Raw genomic sequence first — 17,630 nt, 5'->3', positions numbered from 1 at the left:
AACTTCCGCAGGAGGAAGGAATTCCGGTACTTGTGGATTATGCGCCACTCACTCAAGTTAACGCTTTGTAAAATTTGAGAAAACACCAGTTTTTTCTTAGTTTCTTCATTACTTTAGAAACATGTTTGGGCTGTAGGTTTGCAAATTAGGGGGGGGGGGGTTAAATTATAGCGGGTATGCATACAAAAAATGTTTGGTACAATTATTCTGCATATTAGATAGATAGATAAATAAGTGTATTTTAAAGCCAAATATACGGCCATGAACACAGTAAAATAGCATACATGAAAGGCACAAATAAAATAAACTTTAATCAGCGATCATCATAAAACACTTAAATGAGACACTACAATTATCTTATAATAGTACTTAATAATTCGAAAAACGGTCATTGAAAAAAAAAATACTTAACACTTGGAAAGAAAATTTAAATGAAATATTACGTTTACTTTATACTGGGACCTCTTTTTTTTAATTTAATTTTATTTTTAGTTAACAAAATTGCCAGATATCTCGTTATTCTTCTGTAATTTTTTAGTCGCCATATACCTAGAAAAAATTGTTTTCTGACTTCAAACTGTCCAAATACTTTACCCTCCCCTCCGTCAAATACCCCCCCCCCCCCGGAAAATACGCCCTCCCCCGTGAAATAGAAGGCTTCCAAATTTGAGAATTGTAATTGACTTTTTTTTTTTTTTCCGTAGGGGGAATTAGTATTGATACTTGTGTATTATGGGCAACTCACTCAAGTTTATGTGTGTAAAACTCGAGAACAAAACCAGTTTCTTCGTATATATGGGAAATATATAATTTGGGATATATATTTCCACATAGGGGGGGGGGGAGGGAGAATAAATTATTTGGATAGTTTGAAGTCAGAAAACAATTCTTTCTAGGTATATGGCGACTAAAAAATTACAGAAGAATAGCCAAGTATCTGAAAATTTTGCCAACTAAAAAAAAAAAAAAAAAAAAATCCCAGTATAAAGTAAATGTAATGTATGGTTTGAGTGTTTTTTCAAAGTCTTAAATGTTTTTTTTTCAAATGTATTTTTTTTTTTCAATGAATATTTTTCCAAGTATTAAGTATTATTAATAGGTTAATTTCGTGTTTCATTTAAGTGTTTTATGACGAGCGCTGATCAAAGTTTATGTTATTTGAGCCTTTCATTTATGTAATTTTACTGTGTTAATGGCCGTATATTTGGCTTTGAAATACACTTATCCATCTATCTGTCTAATATGCAGAGTAATCGTACCAAACATATTTTACTGGGATTTTTTTTACTAGGATTTTTTTTTCTTTTTAGTTAAAAAAATTTCCAGATACCTCGCTATTCTTTTCTAATTTTTAGTGACCATATACCTAGAAAGAATTGTTTTCTGACTTCAAACTCTCCGAATACTTTACTCCCCCGGAAAATCCCCCCCCTGGAATATACCCCCCCCCCTTCGAAAAGAAGGCTTTCCAAATTTGAGAATATTATTTGAGTTTTATTTTTTAATTTCCGTAGGGGGAAGGAGTTTTGGTACTTGTGTATTATGGGCAACTCACTCAAGTTTACAATGTTCAAAACTCGAGAACAAAACCGGTTTCTTCGTTAGTTTTTTTCAGCTTAGCGCGAGGCAAGACAAAGACAAGTTACAGAATATATGGTAAATATATAATTTGGGCTATAGAATGGCTATAGCTGAAATAGAACTGCCCAAAGTAGAATCTGACGTTATCATCGATCTGGACCATCGAACAGAACCAGCTGCTTGGGAAATAAAATACTACCCCAAGTTCTGGTCAACATCTTTCATAGTTCCCCTGCACAAGAAACGATCCAAAAGCCATTGTGACAACTAAACACCCATATCAATTACTTGCCAACCCGCTAAAATAATCACAAAAATACTCCTAGACCGCATAGGAAACATGACAAGACATGTTATACCCGATTATCAAGCAGGATTCCGTCAGAATAGTTCCACTATAGACCAAATTTTTGTCATTAAACAAATCATGAAACAAAATTTGGAATTCGGAGTTATACCAACTGTTCATCGGCTTTAAGCAAACCTTTGGCCAAATCTGGTGAGATGGTCTCTGGCATATCTTGGCTCACTACGGAATTCCCTCTTATATTATCGATAGTATAGGAGTATGTACGAAAAGGCGAGTAGCATGGTGCAGACTAGTGAAGGACTCACTGAAGAGTTTTCTACCTCTACCTCTACAGGTATTCTGCAAGAATACCTCCTCTCGTTCACTCTTTTCTGTCTATTCCTAAGCAGCTTGCTGGCACTTGTACCCGATAACACGGGAATAGTCTTTTGAGGATACCTTTTTGACCTACTGGCATATGCTGATGACATTAATCGCCTGAACGAAATATTAGAGGAAATCCAAGCCAGCGCAAACGCTATCAACAAAGCAGCTAGTTGCTTTGGAATGAAGATACAATGAATATGATGGTGTGATTTTCATTAGGGTTCTTTAGTTCTTTGAGGGTCTTTTATTCTTTTTTTTAAAATCAGCCAAATTTTCTCAGGCGCGTAATTCTTGCTGAGTGGAACTAAACTTTATGACAATTATATATTTGCAATCATCATTGAAATCTGACTCTTTTGATATATCCTTACTTACGGGTCGCTCCTTACTTACAGTTCGTTACCACGAACTGTTTGATAATAAATTAGATACAGTATTGTTTTGAATGACCAAAGATAGCATTGAGGGGCTTCATGACACGTTTAAATATGGACTACAACGCACCAACGGCCACTTCTTTGCGACATGATAACAAAAGAGATTGAATTCATAGACCAATGGATATTCGTCTTTACATTCTTACTTAAATAAAAAAAAAACAAGTTTTTTAAACTGAAAGTAAGGAGCGACATTAAAACTTAAAACGAACAGAAATTATTCCGTATATGAAAGGGGCTGTCCCCTCCTCGACGCCTTGCTCTTTAAGCTAAAGCTTTTTATTGTTTAAAAAAATAGAGTTGTGAGAAAGTCAAACTTTAGCGTAAAGAGCAAGGCGTTGATGAGAGGACAGCCCCTTTCATATACGGAATAATTTATGTTTGTTTTAAGTTTTAATGTCGCTCCTTACTTTCAGTTTAAAAAACTTGTTTCTTTTATTTAATTTCTGATCGTTTTTTAGTTGATGCAGCTTTTATTTTTGCTAACCTTCATTGAACAAATAAAAAAAATTTGCATTAAAATTTTACATTTCCTTTGCAAAATGGTTGTCTTTACAAATTTAACTACGTAACTAACTTCTATATTCGTATATTTTTCTTCTGGCAAAAAATACAAAGTTGCAGATTTTTGCAGATATGAGCTTGAAACCTATAGGTTTCAAGGGGTTTTCTGATACGCTGAATCTGACTGTGTGATTTTCATTAACCAATAGGGTTTTCTGATACGCTGAATCTGACGGTGTGATTTTCATTAAAATTCTTTCACTTGTAGGGGATGTTTCCCCCCTCTTTAAAAAATCGAGTAAATTTTCTCAGGCTCGTAGCCTTTGATGAGTAATACTAAACTTAATAAAATTTATATATTTAGAATCAGCATTATATACACATTCTTTTGATACATTTATTGACATCAAAATTCCGTTTTTAAAAGTTTCAATTACTATTGAGCCGTATCGCTTGTTTTTTTTTTCTTTTTTTTTACGTATATGTTATTACGTATATGAGGGGGTTCTCCCCTTAGTCAATACCACGCTCTTTACGTTAAAAGCTAAAAAAAAAATTGACTCACAAACCCCGGAATCACAAAGGCCGTTTAATTAGAATAGATAGCTCTTTTGAAAGCACTAAAAAAAACTGTAGCGTAAAGAGCGAGGTATTGACTTGGGAAGAACCCCCTCACATATGTTATAATTTCTGTTCGTTTTAAGTTCTAATGTTCCTTCTTACTTTCAGTTGAAAAAACTTGTTTTTTTTTATTTAATTTCTGATCGTTTTTTAAATAATGCTTGGAAATCCGGCGCCCCCTTCATAGAAATGTCCATCGCCCCAAAAAACATCCTTCACGGAAAGATTCTCCAGAGTAACCCCCTCCTCTAGCCCCCCCCCCTCCAGAAAAAAATCCTTCCTGAAAATGTCTGTATACTTCCCAATAACCAATAAATAATGCTGGCAAGTCCGGCGCCCCCTTCATGGTAATTTCCCTTCCCCCATGAAAAATTCCTTCATGGACAGATCCTCCAACATAACCCCCGACCCACCCTTCCCTCCCACTACCAGAAAAAAAACCTCCTGAAAACTTCTGTATACTTCCCAATAACCAATACTATAATTATGTTAATATTGGGTAAAGTTCATAACTTTTAGCCCTCCCCCTGGGGACTTCGGGGTATTAAGTCATCTTAAAAGACATATTTATCATATTTTCGACCATGCTGAACAAAATGGCCATCTCAAAATTTTGATCGGGTGGTTTTGGGAACAAAATAAGCGTGGGAGGGGGCCTAGTTACCTTCCATTTTTTGGTCACTTAAAAAGAGCACTAGAAATTTTAATTTTCGTCACAATGTGTCTTCTTGCGATATTCTAGGGCCACTGGGTCGATACAATCACCCCTTGGAAAAAAATAAAATAAACACGCATCCGTGATCTTTCTTCTGGCAAAAAAAGCAAAATTCCACATCTCTGTAGATAGGAGCTTGAAACCTCTAGAGTAGGGTTCTCTGATACGCTGAATATGATGGTGTGATTTTCATTAAGGTTCTATAACTTTTAGGGGGTCTTTCCCCCTTTTTTTGAAAATCAGCGAAATTTTCTGAGGCGCGTAACTTTTGATGGGTAGCGCTAAACTTTATGAAAGATATATATTTGAATTCAACATTGAAATTTGATTCTTTTGATGTGTCTATTGGTATCTAAAACCCGTTTTCTAGAGTCAGGTCGCTCCTTACTTACAGTTCGTTACCACGAACTGTTTGATAATAAATTAGATAACAGTATTGTTTTGAATGACCAAAGATAGAATTGAGCGGCTTCATGACACGATGAATGCCAAAAGAGAGCTCAGTGTGCAAAAATATAAAGTCCAGACAATTTTAAATACCTTAGAGAATACTATAGACTCGTCTTTATTTAAGCTCTAAAATTCTACAGAAACTTCATAAAATAATTAGCAGTAAGAGGAGTCAATCGTGAAGTATATCAGAGTCTCAGGTATTCCAGGGCTTTAATCAGTTATCAGCAATCCGCCTATCACAAGGTTTTATAAGTAGATAAGTAGGTATTCTTCTTGGGAAACACCTAACTTTTTAAACACCACATTGACGAAATAAACAGAAGGTATGCATGATCTTGGTATTCTAATAAAGCTAAAACATAACAGTTTACTTTCGGTTGCAAGCCGTGACGGCGAGTCTACGTGGCAGCAAGGCCGCATAGGGCGGCAACCTGAAGAGGGTGGCAAAAATGGAAAAATAAAAAAAAAATGATTTCAGAATAAAACTTTATGAATATTAGCTTAATTAAGCTTTACAGTTAAACTTACTGATTCACTCTGTATGAAAGACGTGAGTGATAGACGACACTGTGCAATAGTAGACAGTGTCGGTTGTGCGCTGAAGAAGGTGAAGAGGTGCGGGTTGGTACTGTGCTGTGTGTGGAGATTGGAGAGCAGGGACGGGGCGTGGCCTCCGCCGCGTAGTCTCAGAGTAGCCATTTGACCTTGAATGAAAGTTTCATGTCTTTACGTGAATCGGCGTTGTTGTCATCCCTGCTCTGCTCATAACGACAGTTGTGTTGTGACAGGTGATCAGATCAGTCAAGATTTGGCGGTTTGTTCTTACACTGTGACTGTGCTGTATAGTCTTCTGTCTGTGTAATTTCAATAATACCTTATCTAAGTTAGATTAATTTATTAGTAAACAGCCTCCTTTTCCCGTATGTAAGTTTAACCTCATACGGCCTTGTGTCAGATGTGTCCTACAACATACGAAGTGGAAAAAGTGTATACAACATAGTACATACAACTTGATGTAAGTAAGTGAAGTAGGTAATAAAATAATAAGTTTAATTCTCGTTCAATTTCCAGGGAACATGATTAATTGATTTTTGTATTATTATTGTACGTAACAGTTTAATTCTTGCCAGACCTCTGGCCTCTCATTGTTTTGTTCTGAATCGACTGTTACTTGGTATTATTTTATCATACTAATTAGCTGTTACAGTGCCGCCTACACCATACTTTTCTGTATAAATTAGCTGATACACATTCTGTATTATGCTTTGTCTGGTACAAATTTATTTTTTATAAGTATAAAACCATCATCATAAAGATTTACTTGGTAATATTTCAAATGTCAAAATATGAAGTTTAAAACAATATTCTTGCAACTTTTGATCTTTCACACTCAAGAAAAATACTTTGAAAAAAGTTGGTATCTTTTTAAATTTCTACAATGTGTGGTAAAATTCTACATATAATATCTTAGATTTCAAATACATATTGTTCGTTGTAATGGCTGAAAGAAAAAGACTATCTGGCTTCCAATACCGTAAAAACAAAGCTGAGAAGGACAAGTTTATTTCAGAACGAAAAGGGTCATTTTTAAAGTATTTAAGCCACGAACAAATCAAACAACAAAACAGCGTGTGAAGAGGAAGTGGGACTGGGGCCCTTATCAGTAGCAGATCATATACTTGAAAATAGTCGTAATAATTATAATGTTGAGGAGAACGTCAGTGAAATTTGAACAGAGGAAGGTAACGATGGAAGTGTAGGTACTGAAAAAGAGTTGAAAGTGTCTACGCTAGAAAATCAAGAATCAGAATCAGCTCTTGATTTTAATGACCCAGCTACTTGGCCTGACAGGTGCGATGACACTCTTTGAGCATCTCCTGTTCAACGTGGTCCTCATCAGGAAAAGATATTGATTTTCCATTCGATATCAGTCGTAGGAGGTTTTCAAAGAATCATTTCCAAAGGCAACTAGCCAATGGTGAATATGTCTGTCGTAAGTGGTTACTATACTCAAAATCTAATGATTTTTTTTTTCTGCTTTTGTTGTAAACTGTTCATTAAATCAACTCCGCCACTACGTTTATGTTCAAAAGAAACCAATGATTGGAAAAGATATAGCTAAAATTTTGAACAATCATGAAAAGAGTGACGGTCACATAACTTGCTTTCATGAATGGACGGAACTTGAGCTAAGGTTAAATAAAAATAAAACTATGCATGATGAAAATTTACGGCTGATGAAACAAGAAGAAAAATATTAGAAAATTGTCTTAGAAAGAATAATTGCTCTTGGGCCAATTTTAGGAGCTCAAAATCTGGCACTTCGAGGAAAACCTGAGAAACTCTTCACAGCTGGTAATGGAAACCTCTTGGAATTTCCGGAATAATTGGTGCTATTTGACCCCTTGATGCATGAATATCTTCGAAAAATTCAAGACAATGAGACAAAGGTAAATTACTTGAGCAAAGATGTACCGAACTAAATGATCAAACTGTTAGCAAACGCCGTGCAGGCTAAAATTATTTCTGTAGTCCATGCTGCAAAGTGTTACTCTATAATTCTTGAATGTACTCGAGATGTCAGCCATACAGAACAAATGAGTGTGATTGTAATATTTGTTGCTATCACGGCAACTGCAAGTGAAATTCTAGAGCACTTTTTAGGTTTCATGCCCTTGACTGAGACAACTGGTGCTAGTTTAACTAAAGCAATTGTTGAAAAGTTGAAAGAACTCGAAGTTTGCATCGACGATCTACGCGCTCAAAAGTATGATAACGGAAGTAATATGAAAGTCAAACACTCCGGAGTACAAAAGAGAATCAAAGAGATTAACCCGAGAGCATTTTATGTGCCTTCTATCTCACATTCGTAGAATCTTGTTGTTAATGATGCAGCACATTGTTGCTTGGAGGCTACGAAGTTATTTGCTTTGGTTCAAAAATTTATGTTCATTTTTCTGCTTCAACACAACGTTGGAATATTCTTAAAAAATATGTAACTAACTTGACGCTCAAACCCCTTAGTGAAACCAGATGGGAAATTCGAATAGATGCTCTCGTACCTCTTCGATATCAACTGGGTGATGTTCATAACGCTTTAATGGACATTTATGAAGATTGCTCCTTAAATTGGCCAACAAGTAACAACTCTTGAGCGCAAACTTTAGGTCTGTCGAAAAACATTGGAAAATACAAGTTTGTTGTAAGTGTAGTTTTATGGCACAGCATACTTTTTGAAATCAACATAACAAGTAAGCAGTTACATTCCAAACTATTTGATTTGGCTGCTGCCAAAACTAAAGTAAGCAAAACTAAATTGTACTTACAAACGTTACGTTGCGACGATGGCTCGGGAAGTATTCTAGTTGACGCCAGAGTGGTGGCAGAGGAGCTAAAAGTTGAACCAACATATGAAACAGAAACCCAGCCAACTCGGTTGAAAAAGAAGAAAAACCAATTTGATTATGAAGCAGATGATGAACCTTTGGTATCCCCTAAAGAACATTCTAAAGTCAATTTCCATTTTGCCATTCTCGATACTGCATTTTCTTCTCTGGATGAAAGATTCCAACAGTTAGAAGAGGCTACTTCTATATTTAGATTTCTCCACAACATATCCAAGGTAAATACCGCAACAACGGAGTCCCTGATGGACGATTGTATGAATTTACAACATTTCCTCTCAAACAATGGGGCTAAAGATAATGAAGGCCACAAACTTTGCAATGAAGTTCAAGCCATTGCTGGGAGAGCACCTAAGGACGTAAATCGAGAAGATTTCATTAACTTCATCATAAGCAATGACCTTAAAGATTGTGCCCCAAATTTGTCCGTGGCTTTACGAATTTTGAGGACTCTGCCTGTGTCTGTTGCTAGTGGTGAGCGTAGTTTTTCAAAATTAAAATTAATTAAAACTTAAATTCGATCCCCCATGACGAAGGAAAGGCTTCAAATACTGGCCACTCTATCAGTTGAACAAGACTTGGCAAAAGACATCGACCTGAACGAACTGGTGACTTCTTTCACAAAGATGAAATTAAAAAACATTAAAGAGTAAAATGAAGACCTTCTCTCTGTTAACTTCTTACTTTTAACTTTTCCCTATAATCTATGTAAACTTTTAGAATTAAAGTTATTTCTTCTACAAAATTTTCTGTTTTATTTGATTAGTTCCTATTATGTAGCGACACTAGTAGCGACACTGGTTAGATGTTGCCCAATTATACGAATTTCGAATTTTTCTCTTTTCTAAAACCGCTTTCAAAGGTTTTTGGTAAGGTTAAAATTCTAACAGTTGCATCTTATAGGCTATTAAATAAAAAAACAAGTTTTTAAAACTGAAAGTAAGGAGCGACATTAAAACTTAAAACGAACAGAAATTATTCCGTATATGAAAGGGGCTGTCCTTTCCTTAACGCCTCGCTCTTTACGCTAAAGTTTATTATTCTTTAACAAAAATAGAGTTGTGAGAATGCCAAACTTTAGCGTAAAGAGCTAGGCGTTGAGGAGGGGACAGCCCCTTTCATATACGGAATAATTTCTGTTCATTTTAAGTTTTAATGTCGCTCCTTACTTTCAGTTTAAAAAAGTTATTTTTTTTTATTTAATTTTTGATCGTTTTTTAGTTAATGCAGCTTTTATTTTGGCTCACCGTCATTGAATAAGTAAACAAAATTTGCATAAAAATTTTACTCTTCTTTTGCTAAATGGCTGTCTCTAAATTTGGTTCTGACGTAATTTACAAATTAACTTACGTAACGAACTTCTATATTCGTATGTTTTTCTTCTGGCAAAAAATACAAAGTTGCAGATTTTTGCTGATATGAGCTATGTAACAGGGTTTTCTGATACATTGAATCTGACGGTGTGATTTTCATTAAAATTCTTTCACTTGTAGGGGATGTTTCCCTCTTCTTTAAAAAATCAGGTAAATTTTCTCCGGCTCGTAGCCTTTGGTGAGTAATACAAAACTTAATAAAATTTATATATTTAGAATCAGCATTATAAGTCCATTCTTTTGATACATTTATTGACATCAAAATTCTGTTTTTAAAAGTTTCGATTACTATTGAGCCGTATCGCTTATTTTTTTTATTGTTTCTTATTTTTATTACGTATATGTTATTACGTATATGAGGGGGTTCTCCCCTTAGTCAATACCACGTTCTTTACGTTAAAAGTTAAAATTTTGTTTAATTCACAAACCCCTGAATCACAAAGACCGTTTAATTAGAATAGATAGATCTTTTGAAAGCACTAAAAAAAACTGTAGCGTAAAGAGCGAGGTATTGACTTGGGGGCGAACCCCCTCATATACGTAATAATTTCTGTTCGTTTTAAGTTCTAATGTTGCTAGTATAGTCCTTCTAATGAATTCTGGGCCTTTACGTTCCTTCCGGTTTTTCTGGTAGGTAAACAGGTCATTACACTCTTTGCCAAGAGGAACGAGTATAACTTGTTTAGTGATTAGGATTTGAATAAAAGGAATAGTTTTCTTTACAATTAATATTATTAATGTACTTTGATTCAAATATAATATGTTTTACTTTTGTATTTATTAGTGGAGAAAAAAAAAATTTGCGGTGCATTTAAACTATTGGAGATTAATGATGTAAATGACAGCAGCAGCAGCAACGATGCACGAGAGCCCAATGTGGCTATGGAAATAACTGCTGGTTGTAGACTATGTCTTGAATGGGACATTATGTATGTTAGATATGTGATATCATTAAGCAAATTTAAGCAGGAGGAACAACTGTGTTTTGCTGGAAAAGTAAATATTCTCCATATAAATAAAATTCAGTCGGCGTTAGATGTCCTATCGAAATATATTGATGAGAACAAAATGCATCAGTGACTATTATTATTATTGTAATTATTTTCAATATAAGTGTTTCTAAATAAATGGTATTTTTTTCTTTTTCTCGATTAGAAACTTTTGTATTTTCTAGATTAAAAATATGAGAGTCTTATTAGTTCGAATTTGATCGTGAGAGAGTTATGAATATAACAAATGTACAGATTCGAGAAAGATCGAATCATGAGGACTATATTTCTTATTTGCAAAAGTTTAATTCTAGATGATGATTTTATAGAGTTGTCTATTCAAATGAAGATATGTTCTCGGGGGATGCTTGTCGATATAATGAAAACTTATTCTCTATCATTAGACTATTGTCTGAAGCTTCTACATCGTGGTCCAAATGAAATTACACAATTTATTGATATATTGATCACGACACAGCAAAACGATATTGTGGATATGCTTTTAAACATTAGTTTCTAGAAATTTAGGACTTTTTTTCATAAGAAAGATGGTGCTCAAAGATGATTTACTTCTCTCTCTCTATCTCTATCTCAGGCAATTTTTTGATGTTGCTAACTCAGTTTCATTGTGGCAGTGAGAGCGTTAACACATGACAAAATGTTCCATACATGTCCACTATGTATGTACACACTGGGCAGCTGGTCATCATGTGAGAATTGCACAATGATTGAGGAGTATGATGAAAAGTGTAGATTATGCAACCCGTGTAAATTGCACAGAGGATATGCTGTAAAAATTAAAGGTTGTAATTCCTGTCTTGAAGAGGTGTGTGACTTTCATCATAGAGGCCACCTATGCTCCAATTGTCATTATGAAAAATGTAAGCAGTGGGATAGTACATATACCGGTATGATTGGAAAGAATCCTATCCATAATTTTAGTCTATTGCTACAATATTGGTATCGTCGTGGTTTTAGATTGTTCTGGGAGGAGGAACCAGGTCAACGATTCAACTGTTGGAACAACAAGAGAATATGGTTTCTACGTCATTGTTGTGAAGACAATGGGTGTTATGATTATAATCCCACTGATTTTTATTTGGCAGCGACAGAATGTGATTCGACACTTGAGGACACTGTTGGTGAAATTGCTTCAAATAGGCAAATTGAAACACGTGTATTCTATAGAATGAATGCGACTAGTATCATTGACTATACAAAGATATATTACAAGAGTGAAGTCACATTCTACTGTAGAAAATGTGACCCTGACATTGCACTAAATTATGATCAGTGCACGGTGAATTAAGATAATCGACATGCACTCGTTCTCGTCGACAAATATCTAGTAGTTTATGAAATATAAAGAGTAAAAAATTAATTTTATAATTTATATAGTTTTTTTTTTATTAACAAAAAATTTCAAATAAATCTTTAGAAAACTTAATTCTTATGGCACTAAAATAAAAATTAAATAAAAGTGTAAGTATATTATCCACTAGAAAGTCGTTCAAGTGAGGTAATTCAACGTAGATGTTGAGAAACTGCTTGTAGGTGTAGCCACGACATCTGAACATGAAAAAGAGTAGTGCATGAAAGCCACATGTCTTAGTCGTTAAATCTTGTACTCTTCGTTGATTTTGAATAATGTTTTTCCCACTGCTTTCAATAAAGATGCTGATGTATGGAGCGAAGAATTTATACGAGAGGCCAAAAGGATAGAAAAATTCAATATTCTTCGCTGTTTGAAAGATGTATAGCCAATGGCCAGTCTTCAAAGTCGATGGACTGCTATTAACAATGATTAGAGTATTGTTAACACTGGGAATTTTTTTCAATGAAGTCCGACGGTATGCAAAAGGACTTGTACTGGGACATGTCTTGATCCAGAATGAATACATTGATTAATTGATTTGTATTCATTGTGCAAGGTCTAGTAGAAAACTGCCGTCAGGCGTAGTTTCCCAATAGGTTTCAAATTGACTCAGTAATAGTAGCGTGATACTCTCAGTCAGAGCAATGGCAAATGTAGACTCTAATCGTACATTCCAAGTTCTTACTATGCTCATATCCTGTGTGCCTGACAAGTCCAAAACAATAACCCCATGATTTTTTGAAAAAATTGAATCGGTTATTCCATTTTCAAATAGTTGAGAGTCATGATCTAGGGATTGAATAGTCAACTCGTACAGAGTTCTATAGGATTTTTTGTCAAATGATAGAGTGTACAGTGGAATACCATTCACTTTGCACACAAGACTAGATAGACCTAAAAAATTAAAATCATGGGGAGATTCAGTCCAGGATCCAACGGCACTGCCACTCTTCACAAAGGCCCATGCGAATGTTGAGGGGATTTCTCTATTGATAAATGATGACTAATTATAGCTACGAGAGCCAGCGGCACTTTGAGATTGATGGGTGATCGTATGAGGGACAAGAAGTTTAGTACTGTTACCAGTGGCTCTTAGATTTTCCACTGCCAATGCAACAGAGCTCATAACCTGTTTTTTTAGGACATGGAGTCTTGACCAGGTGATAATAAAATTTCCCTTTGATGCTTCAGGACGTAAGTTTCTCACAATAAAAGTCAATGGAGCCATCTGCAACTTTATGTCAATCTTGACATTGGGGGGTAGCCATTGGGATATATTGAATATCTCATGATTTAATTTTCGAACCAGATGATACTCTCGGGTGAGTGCAGTGGTCAACTCACAATCAATATCAACACATGATCGATATTCATAGCCCGATGATTGTCCGCTCATCTCCTTGTACACCTTTGTTGTCATCATCATAAATTGTATGTAGCTTGCATAGTTGGATAAATTATTGCTAGTTATCACCGCTGCTCCTTTAATAAATAAATTAATTTGTTTGAAAAGGTTGTTTAGAAAACAGTTTTCATAGGAGAGACCATCGCTAGCCGTTGGAGTTGTATTACCTGGCTTTTTCTTCACTACAACATTTAAATCAATTAATGTTGACGACAAATCAATGAAATAGACTTAATTTGACAACATTTCAAAGTGTATATAGTCTGAGAGGGGTTGTTGAGGGTTAAATTGTTCATATTAGTATAACTTGACGCTGACATCAACATTTTAATCATTGAATAGATTCAATGATTACTTGATTGAAGGATATGATTCTTTGTGGGGTAGATAAGTCATCTCAAGAGAAAAAATCCTTCTTTTATCTAACAGTCTTTTTCTTTTTCTTCTTGTGCTGATGATGCTGATCTGCCGGTGTTGTTTTATTGATTACATTAAAAGTTTATGTAATTTGAGTAATGCCTGGGTTGAGACTGATTAGTGACTTACGTGAAAGAATCCTCGTCAGTACATACCCAGGTTTTAGCGAATTTAAGTGTTAACCGACCACTTTTGCTGAAGATCTAATATTTGCCTTAACATTCTCCTAGAAATTCTTTCACGACCCCCATACCTGTCGTGTAGAGGCAGCAAAATTTGATGAAGCGGATACAAGATATTTTCTGGAAAGGGGTAGTACAGAACGAAAAAGCCTAGCAAACTTGCCAATAATACCGGAGCCAGACATTGTAGTACGCCCCTTGTAGTAGTCCAATCCATTGCCTATTTGACGTGGACTCAAAGCAACAACATAACAGTCAATATCGGGACAGACAAATGGAGTTCTTTTATCGTTCATTTTTTAGGTTATTGTACCGTCGTTGTCCTTTAAAATGAGTCGGAAATGGTAATTAAACACTGCTAATCCGTTTGAAATTGCTATTGGATAACCTAATTCAGTTCTTAGTGTTAACTGACAGAGCTCCAGATAGTATGTGTTTACTGGACTATAATGACAATGATGTATATTGTAGTTGTGAACATGGTCTATATTGGTTTTTCTGTAAAAAACTCGAAGAAGGGGAAAATTTGAAGTGAAAAACATAGATGTTTCAAAACATGAAGAGCAAAAAAATATACAAGTGTCAGTGGAGAAGGTGGATTCATAGTCTTTATAGATAGCAATCTCACCACCACTGACATTTTCTTTCTGAGTAATACGTTTTTTAAAACAAAGAACCTCCCGTAAATTCTAATTGATGACAAATCTTTCAGTCTCATTTGGATTGGTAATATAAATTCGCCTTTGCTCTGTCGAGTAATTGAAAGTAAAACCGCTTTTTTTTAGCGTTACAATTTTTTGTTGATAAATCGACACCGGTCCTGCATGTTATGGTATTATCTGTAGGGGATGTTAGCAAAAGGATACTCATTCGAGTAAAAATATGCCATTGGACCTTCATCGCCGAATTAAAACTGACTTATATTTATGTAATATTCAAGATCATTTATCTGGATATCATAGTTATTTTTGAGAATACAGTCGACAAGGGACACTTCATCTGCGCCGTCAAATGTGACAGTGGTGGGAGTTTTTTTCAAAAATAACTTGTCCTATTAATGTCGTTGTAAAGAGTACCTAAAACTTTGGAAATTAATTTTACATAAACGTCATTGGGCATTGTCAATATATTCAACGCCAATCCAAGAATCATAATCTTAGCTTTATCATATCCACAGACCTAGAATCTGTCTCTTACCCCTGCTACTACATCTCTTTAATACCTTTTCAGTTTTATAGATTACACTCGATTTTTTAACTTTCTGCAAGTCAAAGTCATAAAAGGTGTCAAGAATCTCCTAATCTTTGATATATCGCAGGTAATAAGTTATGGGTTTAGAGTCTTGAATTTTTGCCAAATTAAAAAGTTCAGTAAACCGCAGGTTAGTCCTATTTTCAAAAACAGCACTTTTTATATTAATTCAAACTATATCGTAAACATTGAATTAAATGTTAGTCATCTTGACTTTTGATTTATTGTAATATTGTTTAAGAAAGAAGACAATTGCATTATGAACCAAATGGTAAGCTTCCATTGTTGTAGAGTTGGATAATGATTGATGATGTCGTGGATTATAAATCATCATGATTTTATCCAGACTATAAATAAAATCTGTTGTATTTTACAATGCAAAAGATTTTAATATCAAAATTCGAAGAGGTAATATCAACCGCTCGTACAGTAAAGACTGACGAAGACTCTGCGCCTTATAGAGTAGTGTAATTTAATTTTCTCGTATTTGTGCTCCATTTGAATTGACATACTAACAACAATGATCTATTTGAATTTTTTTATATGACTACTGTTCGACACTACTTTCAATGGCCTGAGAAGTTTCAGTCCATCTCTTTGATCGAAATAGAATTGCATATGCATATCGAATAAAAACACTGATTGCAAATAGAATCTACTTTTATGGTGTATTGTAACGTCTTTGAAGCTCATCCAGAGTCAAGACATCTGCTTGAATTATATCCAGTGGGTAAAAGTCTTTAGTTTTTCGATATTGATTGTCACGAATTCTATGATTTCTATGCAGAATGTAACTGGGCTCATTTTGTAGATAGGTTTGGACACTATCACTGCAAAAAACTATGACTTTGGAAAGATGTGTGGGGGAACTTACACTCCCCTCCTCGCCAATATTTTTATAAGCACAGGTCAGAGTTTCAACCATTCTTAACTCAAACACGCTGTGTAACGTCTACTACCATGTTGTCTACGGACTGCTGGTGGTGGTGGTGGTGAAGTTGAGGTGATACGTCTTCGCTTTTGTGTAGCTATCAGGTGTGTGCTAGTATTATCCAAAATCGATTTAAAATCTTCTTCTTCAAGTTCATATTTTAGTGATGATGATGATGCTCCTTCATTTAATTTTTTTATAATTTTTAAATTTCCAATAATACTTTTGGTAAAGTGCTTTTATAAATTTGTATATACTAATGTTAATTGATAATATTCCTTTAATATTTGTAACCATGTCATACATTAAATAAAGTAGACCATATCTCTTGCACCGAATTATAATACTTTCTCCATTGCTCTCAACTTGAATTTGATCACTTTCCATGAGAGAGGTTATGAGTCATGTTATTTTTTCTAGCTTATTTTTGTTCCTCATAATTACAAATTTAAAAAAAAATTTATACAATTACACCTTCGTTAATTTTTTTACAGAAGCAGCAGACACTTTTGAAGATGATTCTTTTTTGGGATCAGCAGCAGTGGAATTTGATAGATATTGTTTGCCCAATCGACGAAGTACATCTTGAAGTAAAATAAGTTTTTTATCGTAATCAATAGTTTCTGTTTCGAGAAATTTACTCATATTGTCCTCAAAGTGTTTGGCGGCTGAGAGAGCGAGTTTTATTGTAGTCCCTGTATAAGGTTTTGCCATTCTGTTGAAAAAACTGTTTACAATTTATGCAATTATTGGCAGTAAAAGTGTGAAAAAGCTACCGCCCGCCTGAAGAAGTCGTTTTTTTTTAAAATTCTGTCCTTTCTTTTTAAAGGCCCCTATACGTACAATGGAACGATGTTGCTGTGTCTGTTTCTTAACTACTTCTGGCAGTTGAAAATTATCATCGGTCAAATTTAAACAAAGTTCAGATATTAAATTAATAAAATAATTGTCGATACCATTGTTGAGTATTGCTTTTCTAATGAGATGCTTTGAAGTACTTAGAACTGAAAAAAAGTTTCTATTTTCATATGGTTTTTTCAGTATTATGATAGCTACTAATAGGTCTTTTTAGTGTTCACCAGGAAATATACAATAATTTCATTGCTGAAAATATGTATGACTACACGCAGATCATCGGGTTTAGGATCATTAAGATAAACTATTATGGATCAGTGGTTTTTATTTGTTGCCTGTTTGTATGCCGAGAGCATGAATTTAGGGGATCATGGATAGATGTGTTTAGTGAGAGTTATTAGCAAGAGTGAATCACGAACAACTCTGTAGATGATATACTAGCTAAAGTTCAAAGCAAGAGT

The 17,630-nt window shown here is 34.6% G+C and overlaps 1 protein-coding gene across 1 annotated transcript; it reads left to right on the top strand.

Annotated features, from left to right (window-relative positions):
• The first annotated feature begins 2,149 nt into the window (after positions 1-2,149).
• Positions 2,150-16,903, top strand: LOC148951812 (uncharacterized). The gene is made up of 5 exons (XM_089089072.1): positions 2,150-2,225; positions 7,520-7,768; positions 8,155-8,865; positions 10,549-10,662; positions 16,809-16,903. The coding sequence occupies exons 1-5, from the start codon at positions 2,150-2,152 to the stop codon at positions 16,901-16,903; spliced, it is 1,245 nt and encodes a 414-aa protein (XP_088945198.1).
• The last annotated feature ends 727 nt before the right edge of the window (positions 16,904-17,630 follow it).

This window comes from Artemia sp. Qi Xiang Cuo, chromosome 5 (assembly GCF_049724085.1).
Source record: "Artemia sp. Qi Xiang Cuo chromosome 5, ASM4972408v1, whole genome shotgun sequence".
Classification (NCBI taxonomy): Eukaryota; Metazoa; Arthropoda; class Branchiopoda; order Anostraca; family Artemiidae; genus Artemia; species Artemia sp. Qi Xiang Cuo.
The sequence above is the reverse complement of the archived record's forward strand: the minus strand, read 5'-3'. Positions and strand labels throughout refer to the sequence as shown.

Excerpts from the sequence above, each read along its gene's own strand:
- LOC148951812 (XM_089089072.1), top strand. The coding sequence starts at position 2,150 with ATGTACGAAAAGGCGAGTAGCATGGTGCAGACTAGTGAAGGACTCACT. Across the intron at positions 2,226-7,519 it reads TTCTACCTCTACCTCTACAG|TCCATGCTGCAAAGTGTTAC; the intron begins GTATTCTGCAAG and ends TTATTTCTGTAG. Across the intron at positions 10,663-16,808 it reads GGCTATGGAAATAACTGCTG|AAGCAGCAGACACTTTTGAA; the intron begins GTTGTAGACTAT and ends ATTTTTTTACAG.